Source organism: Oryctolagus cuniculus, chromosome 2 (genome assembly GCF_964237555.1).
Source record: "Oryctolagus cuniculus chromosome 2, mOryCun1.1, whole genome shotgun sequence".
NCBI classification, from domain to species: Eukaryota; Metazoa; Chordata; class Mammalia; order Lagomorpha; family Leporidae; genus Oryctolagus; species Oryctolagus cuniculus.
Window position 1 is genome coordinate 89,617,253 of NC_091433.1, and position 19,954 is coordinate 89,637,206.

General features: G+C 38.6%; 1 protein-coding gene across 5 annotated transcripts in view; it reads left to right on the forward strand.

The window, feature by feature from the left end:
* LOC138843046 (disintegrin and metalloproteinase domain-containing protein 32-like) overlaps nucleotides 1-19,954 on the forward strand; it is a 498,529-nt gene that overhangs the window by 436,576 nt on the left and 41,999 nt on the right. For all 5 annotated transcript variants that reach the window (XM_070068574.1, XM_070068573.1, XM_070068575.1 and 2 more), the window contains one exon: nucleotides 9,882-9,968. In XM_070068574.1, the coding sequence (XP_069924675.1) occupies nucleotides 9,882-9,968 (87 nt within the window). The remainder of the gene's footprint in view (nucleotides 1-9,881; nucleotides 9,969-19,954) is intronic.

Below are 19,954 nucleotides of genomic sequence, written 5' to 3' on the forward strand. Positions count from 1 at the left end.
GGATGGCTGGGTTGTTTGGTAGGGTTTATTCAGCTTCTGAGGAATCTCCAGACTGACTTCCATAGTGGCTTTACCAGTTTGCATTCCCACCAACAGTGGGTTAGTGTCCTTTTTCACATACATCCTTGCCAGCATTAGTTGTTGGTAGATATCTGTATGTGAGCCATTCTAACAGGAGTGAAGTGAAACCTCATTGTGGTTTTGATTTTCATTTCCCTGATTGCCAGTGATCCTGAACATTTTCTCATGTGTCTGTTGGCCATTTGGATTTCCTCTTTTGAAAAATGTCTATTGAGGTCCTTGGCCCATCTCTTAAGTGGGTTGTTTGTTTAGTTGTTGTGGAGTTTCTTGATCTCTTTGTAGATTCTTGTTATTAATCCTCTATCGGTTGCATAGTTTGCAAATATTTTTCCCATTCTGTTGGTTGCCTCTTCACTTTCCTGGCTGTTTCTTTTTTTTTTTTTTTTTTTTTTTTTTTTTTTTTTTTGACAGGCAGAGTGGACAGTGAGAGAGAGAGACAGAGAGAAAGGTCTTCCTTTGCCGTTGGTTCACCCTCCAATGGCCGCCGCGGCCGGCGCGCTGCGGCCGGCGCACCGCGCTGATCCGATGGCAGGAGCCAGGAGCCAGGTGCTTTTCCTGGTCTCCCATGGGGTGCAGGGCCCAAGCACCTGGGCCATCCTCCACTGCACTCCCTGGCCACAGCAGAGGGCTGGCCTGGAAGAGGGGCAACTGGGACAGAATCCGGCGCCCCGACCGGGACTAGAACCCGGTGTGCCGGCGCCGCTAGGCGGAGGATTAGCCTAGTGAGCCGCGGCGCCGGCCCCTGGCTGTTTCTTTTGCAGTACAGAAACTTCTCAATTTGATGCAATCCCAATTGTTAATTTTGGCTTTGACTGCCTTTGCCTCTGGGGTCTTTTCCAAGAAGTCATTGCCTGTGCCTATATCTTGAAGGGTTTCTCCAATGTTCTCCAATATTCGATTGTGTCATGTTGTCCATTTAGATCTTTGTCCATGTTGAGTGAATTCTTGCGGAAGGTGTAAGGTAATGGTCTTGGTTCATTTTTCTGCATGTGGAAATCCAATTTTCCCAGCACCATTTGTTGAATAGACTGTCCTTGCTCCAGGAATTGGTTTTAGATCCTTGATCAAACATAAGTTGGCTGTAGGTGTTTGGATTGATTTCTGGTGTTTCAATTATGTTCAATTGGCCTACCCATCTGTTTCTGTACCAGTACCATGCTGTTTGGATTATAACTGTCCTATAGTATGTCCTGAAATCTGATCTTGTGATGCCTCTGGCTTTGTTTTTGTTGTACAGGATTGCTTTAGCTATTCAGGTCCTCTTTGCTTCCATATGGATTTCAGCATCATTTTTTCCAGATCTGAGAAGAATGTCTTTGGTATTTTGATTGGTATCGCATTGAATCTATAAATTGCTTTTGTGAGAATGGATATTTTGATGATATTGATTCATCCAATGAATGAGCATGGAATATTTTTCCAGTTTTTGGTATCCTCTTCTATTTCTTTCTTTAAGGTTTTGTAATTTTCACCGTAGAGCTCTTTAACGTCCTTGGTTAAGTTTATTCCAAGGTATTTGATTGTTTTTGTAGCTATTTTGAATGAGATTGATCTTAAAATTTCTTCTCAGCCATGGTGTTGCCTGTGTATACAAAGGCTGTTGATATTTGTGCATTGATTTTATGTCCTGCTATTTGCCAAACTCTTCTATGAGTTCCAATAGTCTCTTAGAATTCTTTGGATCCCCTAAATAAAGAATCATATCTTCTGCAAAGAGGGATAGTTTGACTTCTTCCTTCCCAATTTTTATCACTTTCTCTTTCTTGCCTAAGACTTCCAGAACTATATTGAATAGTAGTGGTGAAAATGGGCATCCCTGTATGGTACCAGATCTCAGTGGAAATGCTTCCAACTTTTCCCCAGTCAATATGAGGCTGGCCGTGGGTTTTTCATCAATTGCTTTGATTTTATTGAGGAATTTTCCTTCTATTTTATCAAATGCTTTCTCTGCATCTATTGAGATAATCATATGGTTTTTCTTCTGCAGTCTGTTAATGTGGTGTATCACATTGATTGTTTTGTGCACATTAAACCATCCCTGCATACCAGGAAAAAAATCCCACTTTGTCTGCATGGATGATTTTTCTGATGTGTTGTTGCATTCTATTGGCGAGAATTTTATTGAGGATTTTTGTGTCTATGTTCATCAGGGATATTGGTCTATAATTTTCTTTCAAAGTTACATCTTTTCCAGGCTTAGGTATTAAAGTGATGCTGGCTTCATAGAATGAATTGGGGAGGATTCCCTCCTTTTCGACTGTTTTGAATAGTTTGAGAAGAATTGGAGTTAGTTCTTCTTTAAATCTGGTAGAATTCAGCAGTGAATCCATCTGGTCCTGGGCTTTTTTTTTTTTTCTGTGAGGGCCTGTATTACTGTTTCAATTTCTGTCTCAGTTATGGGTCTATTTAGGTTTTCTATGTATTCCTGGTTCAATTTAGGTAGGGTGCATGTGTCCATGAATCTATCCATTTCTGATAGATTTCCCTGTCTTCTGTCTTATAAGTCCTTGCAGTAATTTCTGATGACTCTGTATTTCTGTGGTGTCTTTTTTTACATTCCCTTTTTCATATCTGATTTTATTGATTTGGGTATTTTCTCTTCTTTTTTTTAGTTAGTTGGGCCAATGGGTGTCAATTTTGTCTATTTTTCCAAAAAACAGCTCTTTGTTTGGCTGATCTTTTGTAATGTTATTTTGGATTCATTTCTGTTGATTTCTTCTCTAATTTTAATTATTTCTCTTCTGCTACTAATTTTGGGTCTCGTTTGCTGCATTTTTTCTAGATTCTTGAGAAGCATTGAAAGCTCATTTATTTGGTGCCTTTCCAATTTCTTGATGTAGGCACCCAATGCTATAAACTTTCCTCTTTACACTGCTTTTGCTGTATCTCATAAGTTTTAATATGTTGTGTTGTTATCCTCATTTACTTCCAGAAAGTTTTTGATTTCTTTTTTTGATTTCTTTGATGACCCAGTGTTCATTCAGGAGCATGTTATTCAGTCTCCATGTGTTTGCATATGCTCTAGGGATTCCAGAGTTGCTAATTTCCAGCTTCATTCCACTGTGTCTGAGAAGCTGCATGGTAGTATTCCAATTCTTTTGAATTTGCTGAGACTTGCTTTATGGCCTAGTATGTGGTCAATCCCAGAGCAGGTTCCATGTACTCCTGAGAAGAATGTTAAGCATAGGATGAAAAGTTCTGTAGATATCTGTTAGATCCATTTGGGCTATAGTGTCGTTTAAATCTACTCCATTTGGGCTATAGTGTCGTTTAAATCTACTGTCTCCTTGTTGATCTTCTGTCTGGTTGATCTGTCTATTTCTGAGATTGGAGTATTGAAGTCCCCCAGTACTATTGTATTGGAGTCTAAGACTTCCTTTTTTTTTCTTTTTTTTTTTTTTTGTTTGACAGAGTGGACAGTGAGAGAGAGACTAAAAAGTCCTTCTAATCCTTTCTCCCTCTCCATGCCTTCAGGAACTCCTAGAACCTGAATGTTGGGTTTTTTAATAGTATCCTGAAGATTCCCGACAATATGTTTTAGATTTCTGATTTCCTCTTCTTTTCTTTGGTTTGACTGTGTACTTTCCTGTGCTCTGTCTTCTAAGTCTGATATTCTCTCTTCTGCTTCACTCATTCTGTTTTTAAGGCTCTCTAATGTGTTTGTCATTTGATCTGTTGAATTCTTCATTTCATTGTGATTTCTCGTCACTATCACAGTTTCATGTTCTACTAGTTGTTTCATTTCATTTTGATTCCTCCTTAATATTTCATTTTCATGAGAAAGCTTTTCTATCTTGTCCATTAAGGATTTCTGTAGTTCGAGAATTTGTTTTTGTGAACTTCTTAATGTTCTTATCAATTTTTTGAGATCTGCTTCTTGCATTTCTTCTATCTCATCATCTTCATAAACTTTAATTGGGGTGTCTATTTCATTTGGGGGCGTCATAGTGTCTTCCTTGTTCTTGTTACCTCGGTTTTTGCGTTTGTTGTTTGTCATATTGGATATATTCTTTGGTTTCTTCGGAGGTGTTTTTTCTCATTATACTGTGACTCTAGATTAAGTGGACTGTCTGCTTTTGATGGATCCTTAGAGGCTGTGATGGATGTGGCCAGAGAGCTCTGTTTGGTTCTTCAGGGTTAAGGGTGTGCCAAAGGTGATTCACCCAGATTGTTCTCTCGCTCAATCTCTCTCTCTCTCTCTCTCATTTTTTTTTTTGACTCAGTTGGGATGTAATTCCACACAGCTGAGTGGAATTGAGAGTAGTTGATGTATGAAATCTGGCCCCTGTGGGTATTCGTCTGCTTACCACTGGGACCACACAAAGAGTTTATGCAGCCCTCAGTGTGGTCTCAAATTTCTCTGCCTTCTCTCGCCACGTTGTCCAGGTTACCGAGTTTGTGTGCTCATTGAGTTCTCTCGCCCCCCCCTCAGTTTTTCACAGTCTCAGTTGGTTAGCTCCACACTTTCATTAGGTGTTAACCTCCTGTCATTTCTCTCCACCAGAGTCAGATTTTTCTGCTTGACTAATGAGGGGCACCCGCTTTACATACACAAAATGGCGCGCATCGCTTTACATATGTAAAATGGCGCCTTCCCTTTGTCTTGCTCGGTTTTGTAAGGTGAGTGGAGAGAGAGGCTAATGTCCATGCTGGTTCCCCTAATTTATTCCATTTTTCTCTCCTCCAGTCAGCCTGGTGAAATTTCCCCAGTGGGGTGTCAGTCCTCATTCTCTGCAGGCTCTTTCTGCCTTTCTCCGCCAATGTATCGGGTTACTGAGGTCTTTGTCTCACCTCTCCTTCCAGCTTAGGCACACACACTCTGTGGTGCAGCTCCCGCGGCTCCCATGGTTCCTGCGGCTCCGGGGGCTCCTGCGGCTCGGCTTCTGTGCAGTGGGCGACCTTGCTCTCCCCGTAGGTCCTCCGTGTCACATCCACTAGATCCGGAAGAGTTTCCTCTGCAAGTTTTTCCTGATCCTTTTTCTGAGGCTACAGTAACTCCACTTTTATTAAACTATCTTTTCCCGGACTATCGGTGCACGCCCTCACTATTCCACCATCTTGGCTCTGCCGTATCCCAAAGATAGATATTTCTTTTTCTTTTTTTTTTTTTGACAGGAAGAGTGGACAGTGAAAGAGAGAGACAGAGAGAAAGGTCTTCCTTTGCCGTTGGTTAACCCTCCAATGGCCGCCACGGCCAGAGCACTGCGGCTGGCGCACTGCACTGAACTGAAGGCAGGAGCCAGGTGCTTCCTCCTGGTCTCCCATGGGGTGCAGGGCCCAAGCACTTGCACCGTCCTCCACTGCCTTCCCGGGCCACAGCAGAGAGCTGGCCTGGAAGAGGGGCAACCGGGACAGAATCCGGTGCCCGGATCGGGACTAGAACCCGGTGTGCCGGCACCACAAGGCAGAGGATTAGCCTATTGAGCCATGGCACCGGCCCCAAAGATATTTCTAATATACACTTTGAACTTCCTGTGATCTTTTACTGGGAGGTTTTCTTCCTTTACCTTCTTTTGTATTGATGACCGTATTTCTGTATTTCTGTATGTAACACATCTTTAAGCATCTTTTGCAGGGCTGGACAAGTGGTGACAAATTCTTTCAATTTGTGTTTGCTATGCAAGTTTTTTATTTCACCTTCATTCACAAATGAGAGCTTTGCAGGATATAATATTCTGGGCTGGCAGTTTTTTCTCTTAGTACTTGGGCTATATCTCGCCATTCCCTCCTAGCCTTCAGGGTTTCTAATGAAAAGTCTGCTGTGAGTCTAATTGGAGATCCTCTGAGAGTAATCTGATGTTTCTCTCTTGCACATTTTAGAATCTTTCTTTATGTTTCACTGTGGTGAGTTTGATTACAATGTGTCGTGGTGAGAATCTCTTTTGGTTATGTTTATTCAGGGTCCTATGTGCCTCCTGTACTTGGATGTCTCTGTCCTTCTCCAAACCCGGGAATGTTTCTGCTAGTATCTCACTAAAAAGGCCTTCTAATCCTTTCTCCCTCTCCATGCCTTCAGGAACTCCTAGAACCCAAATGTTGGTTTTTTTAATAGTATGCTGTAGATTCCCAACAATATTTTTTAGATTTCTAATTTCCTCTTCTTTTCTTTGGTTTGACTGTGTACTTTCCTGTGCTCTGTCTTCTAAGTCTGATATTCTCTCTTCTATCACACTGATTCTGTTTTTACAGCTCTCAAATTCATTTGTCATTTGTTCCATTGAATTCTTCATTTTGATTTCTTTTCAATATCACAATTTCATGTTCTACTAAATTCCTCATTTCATTTTGATTCTTCCTTAAGATTTCCTTTTCACCAGAGATGTTTTCTGTCCTGTCCAGTTTGGATTTCTGTTGTTCATGAATTTGTTTTTGAGAACTTCTAAATATTCTTATCATAAATTTTTTGAAATCCATATTTTGCATTTCTTCTATTTCATCATCTTCATAATCTGTATTGAGGTGTCATGTTCATTTGAGGACATCATAATGTCTTCCTTGTTCTTGTTTCCTCGATTTCTGCATTTGTTGTTTGGCATTGTGGAGATATTCTTAGGTTTCTTCTTTTTTTTCCTCTCTGTGGTGGCTTTTCTCATTATACTGTTACTCTAAATTAAGTGGACTGTCTGCTTTTGGTGACTCTTTAAGGGCTTGTGTTGGGTGTGGCCAGAGATCTCTGTTCAGTTCTTCAGGGTTAAGGGTGTGCCAAAGGTGACACACCCTGGTTTGGCATGGTAAATATTTCTCTCTCTCTCTCGCTCGCTCGCTCTCTCTTATTTTATTCAGAAGGGAAGTAATTCCACTTAGCTGAGCTCTTCTCCTTGATGGCAGTCAGTGCCTGAGTGCTAGCCCCTGTGGGTATAATATTCGTCTGTTCTGTCTCAAGGACCACACAAAGGCTCTGTGCAGTCCTCAGTGTAAGACAGATTCCCCTGCAATGTCTCCCACCGGGTAGCCAAGGTTACTGAGTTTGTGGTGTCTCCCAGAGAGTACTCCCTCATGTCTCAGGCTCACCGTGAGTTCTCCCACACACCCTCATTTTTCTTTTCACAGTCCCAGTTCATAAGCTCCACATATTCACTAGGTCTTAACCTCCTTTTATTGCTCCACACCAGAGTCAGGTTTTCCTGCTTGGCTGAAGGTGGGGCACAGCTCTGGGATGGCGCAGCTGTTATGTATGTCCAAAATGGGACCTGCTATATTGTTTTCCCCGCCTTTTTAAGGTGTGCAGAGAGGGAGAACCGTGTCCATATCATCCTTTTTTTCTCTCTCTCTCTCTCTCTCTCTCTCTAGTTAGGCTGGTGAACTTTCCCCCACGGGGCTTCAAGCCTTGTTCCCTCTAGGCTTTTCCTGCCACTATTCCTCCAGTGTGTCGGGCTACTGTGGTTTTACCTCACCTCCCTTTCCAGTGCTGGTGTGTAGACTTGGTGGCTGGGGTCCTGAGCTGTGGGCGCCCGTGCCCTCCACTTTGGTCCACTCTGTCCCACTAGTTCTGGAAGAGTTTCCTCTGCAGTTTTTTCCCTAACTCTTCCCTGAGACTACAGTATCTCCAGTTTTATTAAACTATCTTTTCCCAGACTGTCGGTGCACTCCCTCCCTATTCTGCCATCTTCTCAGTTGGTAATTTAATAAGAATAGCATCATTTTTATAGCATGGAATATTCTGTGAGCTATTGTGTGAAAAAAATTTTTCTCAGCTTTTTGTGACATTATAAATTAAATACAATAAAATATTCTTGATAATTTTGTTTTTGTAAGTCAGCATTCTTATATAGTAGGGCTCTTATCTCAATTTCAACTGTGCCAGGGATACAGAAATGGTTGTTAAATGCACACCACTGCCAATTTTCAGTGAGAAGTGTTTAAAAAGGTTAAATTGAGGGTTCAAAAGGATTAAATTGGAGGCAGCATTGTATTGCAGTGGGTTAAGCACTACTTGAGATGCTGGCAGGCCAAGGTGGAGCAATTGTTCCAGTTCCTGCTGCTCTGTTTCTAATCTAGTTGCCTGCTACATGCCTGGGAAAGCAATGGGTGGTGGCCCAAAATCTGGGGGCTTGTTAATCATGTGGGTGGGCCATACTCCTGGCTTTGGCCTAGTCTACCCATATCCTCTCTGTAAATCTGCCTTTCAAGTACATAAAGTAAGTCATTTTAAAAAAGGTTAGATTTGGTTTATAAAGCTTTTGTGATTCCATTTCTATGAACACAGTTGTCCTCTGTTTAATGTTTGTAAGGAGGCACTCTCTTGTTCATTATCTCATTTTAACTTAGAAACAACAAATGTTATTTACTTTTTAAAAAATAACATTTTTCAGAAAAAAGTATTCTTTTACTCATGTGAGAAAACTGCAGTCTATGGAATTTGAGATTGCTGGTATTAATGGAATTAGGAATATATCCTTAGTAGTCTACAAATACACTTTATTTTTGAAATTAAAACTTTTTTTTGACAGAGAAAGAGAGACAGACAAGCATGGCATACTGAGACAGTGAGAGAGAACCCTCATCCACTGGTTCACTCCACAAAAGCCAGGAAACTTAGAATCACTGCCACTTAAAGTGAAAGCATGCCCTATCACTTGAGGCATCATTTGTGGTTTACTACAGTGCAAATTAGGAGGAATTCAGGATCAAGAGTGGAGCTGGGACTCAATCCCAGATATATTTAATCACTAGATTAAATGCCTACACCTACTTACTCTATCTTTAAACTTAAAAGCACCATGTCTGCATTTTTAACATTTCATAATAAAATAATATCATTAGATTTAATAATTTTTATTATTTTCATTTCAAAGTCTGGGGGAGGAAGACAGAGATAAGGAAGGTGAGGGAGAGAGAGAGAGAGAGAGAGAGAGAGAGAGAGAGAGAGAGAGAAATCTGCAGCCACACCAAAGCTGGATTACTGAACTGTCTGGCTCTTCCACATGGGTGAGAGTGACCCAAGAAATTGAAATGTCTGCTGCCTCCTAGAGCAATAGGAACAAGCTGAATCAGAAGTGAAGTATCTGGAACGTGAAATAGTAACTTAACATTTGAACCAAATACTCGTCCTCTCTATTATATTTTAACAAAAATTCTATTATCTATATTAAATACTTAGGGGATTCTATTAATAGCTCATAATTTATGGAAACATGTGCCATGATATATTATATTGATTTTCTTTCTATGCAAAAATTTTTGCATACAATGAATGCAAGACATTCTTTTAATTCTCTGCTGAAGAATAGTTTTGTTAGATTCCAAGGTATTATAATTAAGAGTGGTTCTTTGTTTATGATTTTTTCCATGATAGCCAATCTACTTTCATTAATATTCACCATGTTCTATCCTCATCTTTTCAAAGAATTATGTATTTTAGTTTAGTTTTAGTTTTATAGCACAGTTGAGTGTATGATACAGCAAGTTTCCAAATGTCCCATGCCATCTATATTGCACACAACCTACCCCACTGTCCACAACCAACATCAGGGTACTACTGTTTTTACAATTTGTGTGATTATATTGACTCATCATTATCAACCAACATGAATAGTTTACATTAGTGTTACCTGCAGTGTCCTGAAATACTTGGAGATTAAATAAAATGCTTTTAAATAATTCTGATTGAAAAAAACTGTCACAGAAATTCTATTTTGAACTAAATGAAAATGAGACTTCTCCAAATTTGTGGAGTACAGCAAATTTGGTGCCTAGAAGGGAAATTTATAGCATTGAATGATTATGATTTTATGTTATGAATTTTAATGTTATGTTGTCTGAACTCTAAATAAGAAACTTTTTGGTATGTTTTTCTTTAGATTTGTATAAATAGAAGGTGTGTAGAATCAAAAGGAGTTAAAACTAGATCAAAAAATTGTATGGATGTATTGTGCAGTGGGAATGGAGTAAGTAAGCACGTTTCCCTGAATCACATCTCTCTTGGCCTCTAACCATTCATCAGTTTATCAGTGTTTATTGGGTGCCTACTTGTGCTAGGCCCTGCAGTATTCGGCTTAAATGTAGAGCTGAACTGAATTAATAAACTCAGCAGCTATAATACATTTAGATTTAGGCTCTAAAACTTGGGAGAAATTACATATTTCCTATTTAACTTTTTACTCTTTATCTGCCCAACCTCTCACAATTTCAATATCACACACTAGAGTGTTGCATTTGTCAGAGTTGATGACCTCCACTAACACATAAAAGCAGCATGCAAAGTCAGTAGTTTACATTGGGTTCACTCTTGATGTTACTCATTCTATGGATTTTGACAAATACATTATGCAGTGTACACTCTACAGAATATGTAGAAATACAGAATATGCCCTAAAAAATATGTAGCTTATATATCCATCCATCTTTATTTTTTTTTAACTTTTATTTAATGAATATAAATTTCCAAAGTACGGCTTATGGATTACAATGGCTTCCCCCCCCATATCGTCTCTCCCACCCGCATCCCTCCCCTTTCCCACTCCCTCTCCCCTTCCATTCACATGAGGATTCATTTTCAATTCTCTTTATCTACAGATGATCAGTTTAGCATATATTAAGTAAAGATTTCAACAGTTTGCTCCCACACAAACATAAAGTGAAAAATAATAGATGATTTTTTAAATGATGATGAAATCAGATCAGACATGTTTAATCCCAGTGGGAGTCAAGTTGGGAATTGATAATATCTACTTTTTTTTTTCCAGAAGATCAGTTTAGCATACATTAAGTAAAGATTTCAACAGTTTGCACCCACATAGAAACACAAAGTGAAATATATACTGTTTGAGTACTCATTATAGCATTAAGTCTCAATGTACAGCACATTAAGGACAGAGATCCTACATGAGGAGTAAGTGCACAGTGACTCCTGTTGTTGACTTTACAAATTGACACTCCTGTTTATGGCATCAGTAATCTCCCTATGCACCAGTCATGAGTTTCCAAGGCTATGGAAGCCTTTTGAGTTCACCGACTCTTATCTTGTTTAGACAAGGTCATATTCAAAGTGGAGGTTCTCTCCTCCCTTCAGAGAAAGGTACCTCCTTCTTTGAAGACCTGTTCTTTCCACTGGGATCTCACTCACAGAGATCTTTCATTTAGTTTTTTTTTTTTTTTTTTTTTTTTTTTTTGCCAGAGTGTCTTGGCTTTCCATGCCTGAAATACTCTCATGGGCTTTTCAGCCAGATCCGAATGCCTTTAGGGCTGATTCTGAGGCCAGACTGCTGTTTAGGACATCCACCATTCTATGAGTCTGCTGAGTATCTCGCTTCCCATGTTGGATCACTCTCCCCTTTATTTATTCTATCGGTTAGTATTAGCAGGTACTAGACTTGTTTATGTGCTCCCTTTGACTCTTAGTCCTTTCATTATGATCAATTGTGAACTGAAATTGATCACTTGGACTGGTGAGATGGCATTGGTATATGCCACCTTGATGGGATTAAATTGGAGTCCCCTGGTATGTTTCTAACTCTACCAATTGGGGCAAGTCAGCTTGAGCATGTCCCAAATTATACATCTCTTCCCTCTCTTATTCCTACTCTTATGTTTAACAGGGATCACATTTCAGTTAAATTTCAACACTTAAGAATAACTGTGTATTAATTACAGAATTAAATCAGTCATATTAAGTAGAACAGACAAAAATCTACTAAGAGGGATAATGTATTAAGTTGTTCATTAACAGTCAGGGCTATGCTGATCAAGTCACCATTTCCCATAGTGTCCATTTCACTTCAACAGGTTTCCTTTTTGGTGTTCAGTCAGTTGTCACCGATCAGGGAGAACATATGGTATTTGTCCCTTTGGGACTGGCTTATTTTACTCAGCATGATGTGTTCCAGATTCCTCCATTTTGTTGCAAATGACTGGATTTCGTTGTTTCTTACTGCAGTATAGTATTCTAAAGAGTACATATCCCATAATTTCTTTATCCAGTCTACCGTTGATGGGCATCTTTATTTTTTAAAAATTTTAATTTATTGTTTGAAAGGCAAAGCAAGAGTGAAAGAGATACAGACAAGTTGAAAATGCTTGTACACTATGCCAATGATAAAGGATTAATATCCAGGATATATAGAGTGCTCAAGAAACTCAGCAACAGCAAACTAATGATCCAGTTAAGAAATGGGGAAAGGACATAAATGGGCACTTTTTAAATGATGAAACACAAATGGCTAACAGACGAATGGAAAGAGGCTTAGGATCACTAGCAATCAAGGAAATGCAAATAAACACCTAATGAGGTTTTGCCTTACTCCAGTTTGAATGGCTATCATCCAAAAAATCAATCAATCAATCAATTAATGCTGGTGAGGATGCTGAGAAAAATAATACCCCTAATACATCATTGGTTGGAATGTAAAATAGAACAGTCATTATGGAAGACAGTATGGAGATTCCTCAAAAATCTGAAAATAAATCTACCAGCCACCTCCTCTTGGGAATTTACCCAAATGAAATGAAATCAGCACATGAAAGACTATCCGTATCCCCCATGTTTATAGAAGCTCAATTCACAATAGGTAAGACATGGAATCAACCCTAATGTCCCTCAACTGAAGACTGGATAAAGAAAACGTGATGTGTGTGTGTATATATATATATATATATATATATAGAGAGAGAGAGAGAGAGAGAGAGTATGGAATGCTACTCAATCATAAACAAGAATGAATTCCTGTCTTTTGCAACAAAATGGATTCCATTGGAAACCATTATACTTAGTGAAAGAAGCCCAACCCCAAAAGACAAATATTTGTTTTTTCTGATATGTGGTAGTTAATATAAAAATATAAGAATGAAATGGATATCTTATTATGTAATCACTATTTTTGTCCCTCGTTTTTATCCTGTGGAACAGTGCTCTTTCTACTTTTTACTTGTTAAATATTATTAATAGTGGTCCATTAAAACTGTGATTGTAAAGTAAATGGAAATTATGTCTTTTTTTTCAAAAGTTAAAGAAAAAAAAAGAAGAAAGAACAAGTGGGAATTGAGGGAGGGAAGAGCTTGGGAAAGATGTGTGATTATCTTCTTAGAATTTTATCTATGAAATGCATAAAATCTGCCATTTATATTAAAAGTTTTTTAAAAATCAGGAGGAGAGAGCAAAGGAGGACATGCACACACACACACATAATCTTTCATGATGTTGGTCATCTTTCTCTGTTTCTGTTTGCAGTATATTATGAAGTATCATTTATAATACTGGCCGCATGATGACAAATTATTTCAATTTTTGTTTGTCTTTGAAGATATTTACCTATATTTATAAATGTGTTTATACTTTAATGAGTATAATATTCTGGGTTGACAATTTTGTTTTCTTTAAGAAATTGGACTATGTCTCTTTCTCAGCCTATAGTGTTTTTGCTGAGATATCTGCTGCCTATCTAATTGGAGATCATTTAAAAGTAATCTGACATTTTCTTCTTGCACATTTTAGAATATTTTGTTTATGTTTTACTTTTGAAAGTTGGAATGTAATATGTTGTGGTGAATGCCTTCTCTGATTATATCTATTTGGGGCTCTAATTGCTTCCTGTGCTTGGATGTGCATGTCTTTCTCCAGATTAGGGAAAGTTTCTGCTGTTATTTCACCTAATAAGCTTTCTACAGGGCCAGGACTGTGGTGTAGTGGGTAAAGCCGCCGCCTGGAGTGCCGGCATCCCATATGGGTGCCAGTTCGAGTCCCGACTGCTTGTCTTCCAATCCAGCTCTCTGCTATGGCCTGGGAAACAATAGAAGACAGCCCAACTCCTTGGGTCTCTGCACTCACGTGGGAGACCTGGAAAAAGCTCCAGGCTCCTGGTTTCAGATCGGCACAGTTCCAGCCATTGCGGCCAACTGGGGAATGAAACAGTGGATGGAAGACCTCTCTCTCTCTCTCTCTCTCTCTCTCTCTCTCTCTCTGGCTCTCCTTCTCTCTCTGTGTAACTCTCTCAAGTAAATAAATCAATCTTAAAAAAAGTTTGCTAAGCCAATCTGTTTCCATTCCTTCAGGACCTTCTAAGACATATATTAGGTTATTTGATGATATCCAATAAATATGGAATACTGCTTTTGGGTGTTTAAAATTTTTTGTCTATATTTTTCTACTCATCTATAATGGATTTCAAATGCAGATATCAAAAACATTTATTGGATAAGGAATAACCCCCTCAATGGATGTTGGTGGGAAAATGAATATTGATACGTAGAATGAATCTAGATGCCTCCACCCAGTTCTCACTAAAATGCAAGAAATCAACTCGAAATTTTCATCAGGTATGAAACCTTGAATCCACGAGAAAAAAACCCAGAAAACATTTCATTCAGTTGGTTCAGGCGATGAATTTTCGTTAAGATTTCAGAAGCAAAAACTATAACTTTCTATCAAATCAAAGCAAACAATCAAAAGAGGGAAGATACCACCCCCAGAATTAGAGAAAGTATTTGAAAATCCTTCACCCAGTAAGGTATTAGTGTCCAGAATATATATAGAAGTAAAAGAAAAAAAAGCAAAGAACCACCAAATAATCTAGCTAAAAATAGGCAAAGGATCTCAATAAATGTCTCTTAGGAGAAGACATACAAATGGCCGATAAGTATATGAAAGAGATGTTCAAGAGCACTTATAGCAGATAATATCAGATAATCAAAAGCTTAAACAATTAATTCATCCTGGTCAGAAAGGCTATTATTTATAAAGTAAAAATACCAAATATTGATGAGGATGTGGAGTAAGAGGAACTCTTATACTCTCTGAGTGGAAATGTAAATTAATATAATCATTATGGAATATATATGGTTTTGTAAAGCTAAAAAATATAGTTTCTTTAAAAAAATACCATGTGATTCAGCTATCTCATTGCTGGGTATATATAAAAGAAAACAAATCAGTTTATTAAAGGGACATATACACTCCCATGTTTTTTACAACACTATAATAGCTTAGAGATGAAATTAAGAACATGTCCATTGGTAGATTAATGGACAAAGAAAACATTGTGTATATGTGTATATACAATGGAACATTCATCAAAACATTTAGCCCTGTTATTTGCAACAAAATTGATGAAAAGAGAAGATTTTATATCATGTGAAATATGGTAGAGACAGAAAGATAGTACTACATGTTCTAATTCTTTTTTGAAAATTTAAAAGGCTAATTTTGTTTAAGTAGTATAATTTGTAGAAGAGAGTATAATGGTGATTACTACAGGCTGGAAAAGGTTTGAGCGAAGAGGTAGATAGAATGGTTAAATTACTGATACAAACATGCAGTTATATAGGAGGAATAAGCTCTGGTGTTCTACAGCATAGTAGAGAACTTCCCACCTCCTGAATGATATATAGATATCCAGATACAAGAAGCTCAAAAGGTTCCTAACCAGATTTACCCCAAGAAAAAGACATTCTGCAAGGCATATTATAATCACATTGTCAAAATTTAAAGACAAGAAGACAATCATAGAGACAGAGAAAAGTTGTCAAGTTACACATAAACAAAAGCCTGTGAAGCTAACAACAGACTTCTCAGCAGAAATGCTACAATCAAAAAATTACAGGATCATTTATCTGAGGTCTTGAAAGAAAAAACAAAACTAATGAATAATATATCCAGCAAAACTCTCCTTTGGAAAGTGAGGGAGATATAAAATCTTTCCCAGCATTCAAAAGCTAAGGGAATTCATGACAACCAGAGGAGCTCTACAAAATCCTGGATCTCAACATTGAAAGTACAAGGATAACAACAGCCATTATGAATACATACTACAGTATGGAATTTATTAACAGAGTAGGTATGCAAAAGAGAAAGAGAATAGAATCCTACCTTATCATAACAAAAAGCCACCAAAACATGAAAATAAGTAATAAGAATGGCAGAATGAAACAGAATATAGAAAACAATCCATTAGCAACCAACATGGATCTGCGCATTGAGTGATGTATTTCATTTCAACACTACAATGTGCTCCAAGCCCAGGTTAGAGATGAGTCTCATGATGTCTCTTTGCTGGTTACTTTATGGAATATATATGATGAGTATCATATGGATGAGTATCATAATGATCCACAGAACACCTAAGCTTTCAAGTCTGGACAACCTGGGACCATGATTCCCACAACATAGTGCCATTAAACAGCCTGGCTGGTGCAGTATTTGATGCAGGGAAGATTATTTGGAAATAGCAAAGGAATTTCGTGAAGCTATGGAACTGTTCTGTTTCATGATAATGGTATAGGATACATAGTTTTATTTGTAGAACTCATTGAGTTGTATCTCTATAATCTGCTTGTTTGTTTTCCATACATACCTTTTGTGGGGCTCCATGGGATGTGCAGCCATGGAGCCCCCACGACAAGGTCGGTCTGATAGCTGTTGCTGTGTCTTTATCACAAGGCGAATGTTGCTAGTTTCGGTTAGGGCAATGCTTTCCCATGGTCGGGACGTTCCAGAGGAGTTGAGAATGTTGTAAACAACAAGATGGCACCGAGGACCGCGCAGTGAGCCTGCCTGCTGTGTGACACCTTGTGGGGAGCAATCCGGACTAGACTAAGTTACTCGAATTAGGACTTATTCTATGCATCTGCTCTCCCACAATATGGCGCTGGGAGAGAAGTAAACAGCTTCCGCACAGCTGCCTCCAGTTCAACTGATAAACTGTAGGACTTGCTCCTGATTGGAGGAGAGCAGCGTACTCGGCGTGTGGGCAGCCGAGTTGGGATTGGCGGAGGAGGACTATAAAGGAGGAGAGAGACGGCATGCACCAGGAACATCTATGGGGAACATCTAAGGGAACCCGTGCAGCCCCCGAGAGAACCGGCCGGCGGTGTGCCGCTCCCCTGCGGAAGTGGGGAATGCGGCCAGGGGGAACTGCCCTTCCACGGAGGTGGAAGGGATAGTAGCCAACCCGGGAAGAACCAGCAGCAAACCCGGGGAGGGCCGAGCAGACAAAAGAACAGCGCAGGGTCCTGTGTTGCTCCTCCACGAAAACGGGGAGCGACAACACCTCATCTGATTGGCCCGAGAACGTGTGCACACTGCGTGAACAGACAGCGGATTGGAGTGTTCCGTGCATGGACTTGACACCGCTTGCAATTGGCCAGATTTTGTATATATAAGCTATGTGCTGAGGAAGGAGGGGGCTTTCCTGTCCACTCTCCTCCCTTCATTCTTTCTCTGTCCCTGTTATTTTCCCATTAAAAATCTGCTGAAGACCGATAAGCTGCGAACAGTGTCGTTCCTTTGCGGGCAAGGGAGCGGCACCTTTTAGCTCAAAGTGAAAAATAGACCAAGAATTAATTATTGAACTATAATTATTAAGTTTTGTGTTGCTGTGGTATGATAAACAATTAAGGAATTTTAATTAGTGTATTATAAACTTGAGCAAATAATTTAATGTGCTAAGCATCATGGAGACAATATTTCTTACTCTTTGAGGTAGTAGTTTTAAACATGGAAAATTAGAAGTTTAGAAATTATCCAGTGATATTATGTTGGATTTTGACAACTTTTCTCATTTTTATGTTTGATATATAGAAATAAATATACATATGTATATATTTGTGTATAAATTTAGGGATAGACACAGAAGAATACACACATGCCCACATGCATATGTTTCTCTTTTTTTAAACTTTTTTTAATAAATATAAATTTCAAAAGCACAACTTTTGGATTATCCCAGCTTTTCCGCCTGTAACCTCCCTCCCACTTGAAACCATCCCATCTCCCACTCCCACGCCCTCTCCCATCCCATTCTTCATCAAGATTCATTTTCAATTATCTTTATATACAGAAGATCAATTTTGTATATACTAAGTAAAGATTTCAACAATTTGCACCCACACAGAAACACAAAGTATAAAGTACTGTTTGAATACTAGTTATACCGTTAATTCACATAGTACAACACATTAAGGACAGAGATCCTACATAGGGAGTAAGTGCATAGTGACTCCTGTTGTTGACTTCACAATTGACACTCTTGTTTATGGTGTCAGTAACCACCCTAGGCTCTTGTCATGAGTTGCCAAGGCTATGGAAGCCTTTTGAGTTCGCCAACTCCGATCTTATTTAGACAAGGTCATAGTCAAAGTGGAAGTTCTCTCCTCCCTTCAGAGAAAGGTACCTCCTTCTTTGACGGCCTGTTCTTTCCACTGGGATCTCACTCACAGAGATCTTTCATTTAGGTTTTCTTTTGTTGTTGTTTTTTTTTTTTGGTTTTTCTTTTTTCTTTTTGTTTTCTTTTTCTTTTTTTTTTTTTTTGCCAGAGTTTCTTGGCTTTCCACACCTGAGAAACTCTCATGGGCTTTTTAGCCAGATCCCAATGCCTTAAAGGCTGATTCTGAGGCCCAAGATGCATAGTTTCTCAAGATTTAATTTTTCAGACTCCCTAGAGTTAATGACATGTAAGTAGTAATGAGAAAATTTAGCCCCTGGACTTTCATTTCCTTTTTTTAAACAAATAAATTGCCTATTTTTGTTAATATTTGTTTAAAAAGGAAGAGAGAAACAGCAAGAGAGCAAGCAATCTCATCTGCTGGTTTACTCTCCAGATTCCCACGACAACTGAGGATGAGTCTGCTCAAAGCCAGGAACTCAAGCTCAATCTTTATCTCCATGTTTGCAGCAAGGACACAAGTACTTGACCCATCACTTGCTGTCTTCAGGGACACACATTAGCAGGAAGTTGGGAAGAAGAGCAGAGCCGGGACTCTACCCTAGTCATGCTGATATGTGATGCTGGCATGCCCTGCAGCAGCTTAACTTCTTTGCCAAAATACCACGCCCTAACTGCTATTTCTAACTGCTATTCTCTAAAAGAACTCAAGGCTCCTTGGAGATAAGGCTGATTCAAGGACTGGGGCATGAAAAATACCATATTAGCTATGATCTTGTTTCACCAGAAAGTAAGATAATGTTCAAAGAATGTTGGAATTCAGGCACAGAGAGGCAACTACCACGTGGCCCCACTTATATGTGAAATCTGAAATAGGTGATCTCACAGAAATGCAGAGTATAATACTTGTTACTGGGAATGGGATGGGGAGAAGGTGGTCAACAGATAACTGAGTTATATTTAGAAGGAAGTAAGTTCTGGTCTTCTGTGGGACAGTAGGGTGATAGTTAACAGTAATGCATTAAGCATTGTTTTTTTAAAGTGGTTAGAAGAGGACTTTTAATGTATTCATCATAAATTAATAATAAAAGATTAAGGAGATTTATATTCTAATCTCCTGAATTGAACCTTAGTCAGTGTATACATGAATCAAAACATCACATTGTACCTCATACATATGTATAAATGTTATATAAAAATTAATTTAAAATAATGTTGCTGGTATCATAAAGATAAAATTCAGTTTGACAGGGCTTCTACCAACCAAATAGGAGGGAATTAATTCATCTATATAAATTATGATAATAATGAGTTGTGGCACATTGATCAAAGTAATACCTTTTATTTCAATAAATAGTAAATAATAATTTGGGTAAATGAAAATATTGTATATTTATAACAACATAACTTACTTCATTAATATACCAATAAAGAATTTTTTTTTGGATGAGGGAAACTATTGCCTAATGTTATAATCAGTATTGAAGGAGTTATCAGTGGATTCTAACTAGTGTATAAAAGTTTTTTAAAGACGAAATTAGGCAGAAAAAGAGAAAGGAAGTAACAGAGAGCCCACCTATCCTTTTGTTTACTCCACAAGTGACTGCAACCCAATCCAGTATCACAGTCCAAGTCCCCACATGGTGACAGGAACCCAATTACTTGAATAATCTTCACTGCCTTTACTGATCTGCATTAGAAGTAAGTTGCAATTAGGAATCCATGCTGGCAGTGAAACCAGTATTCCAGTTTGGAACCTCGGTATCTTAACTGCTAGGTGC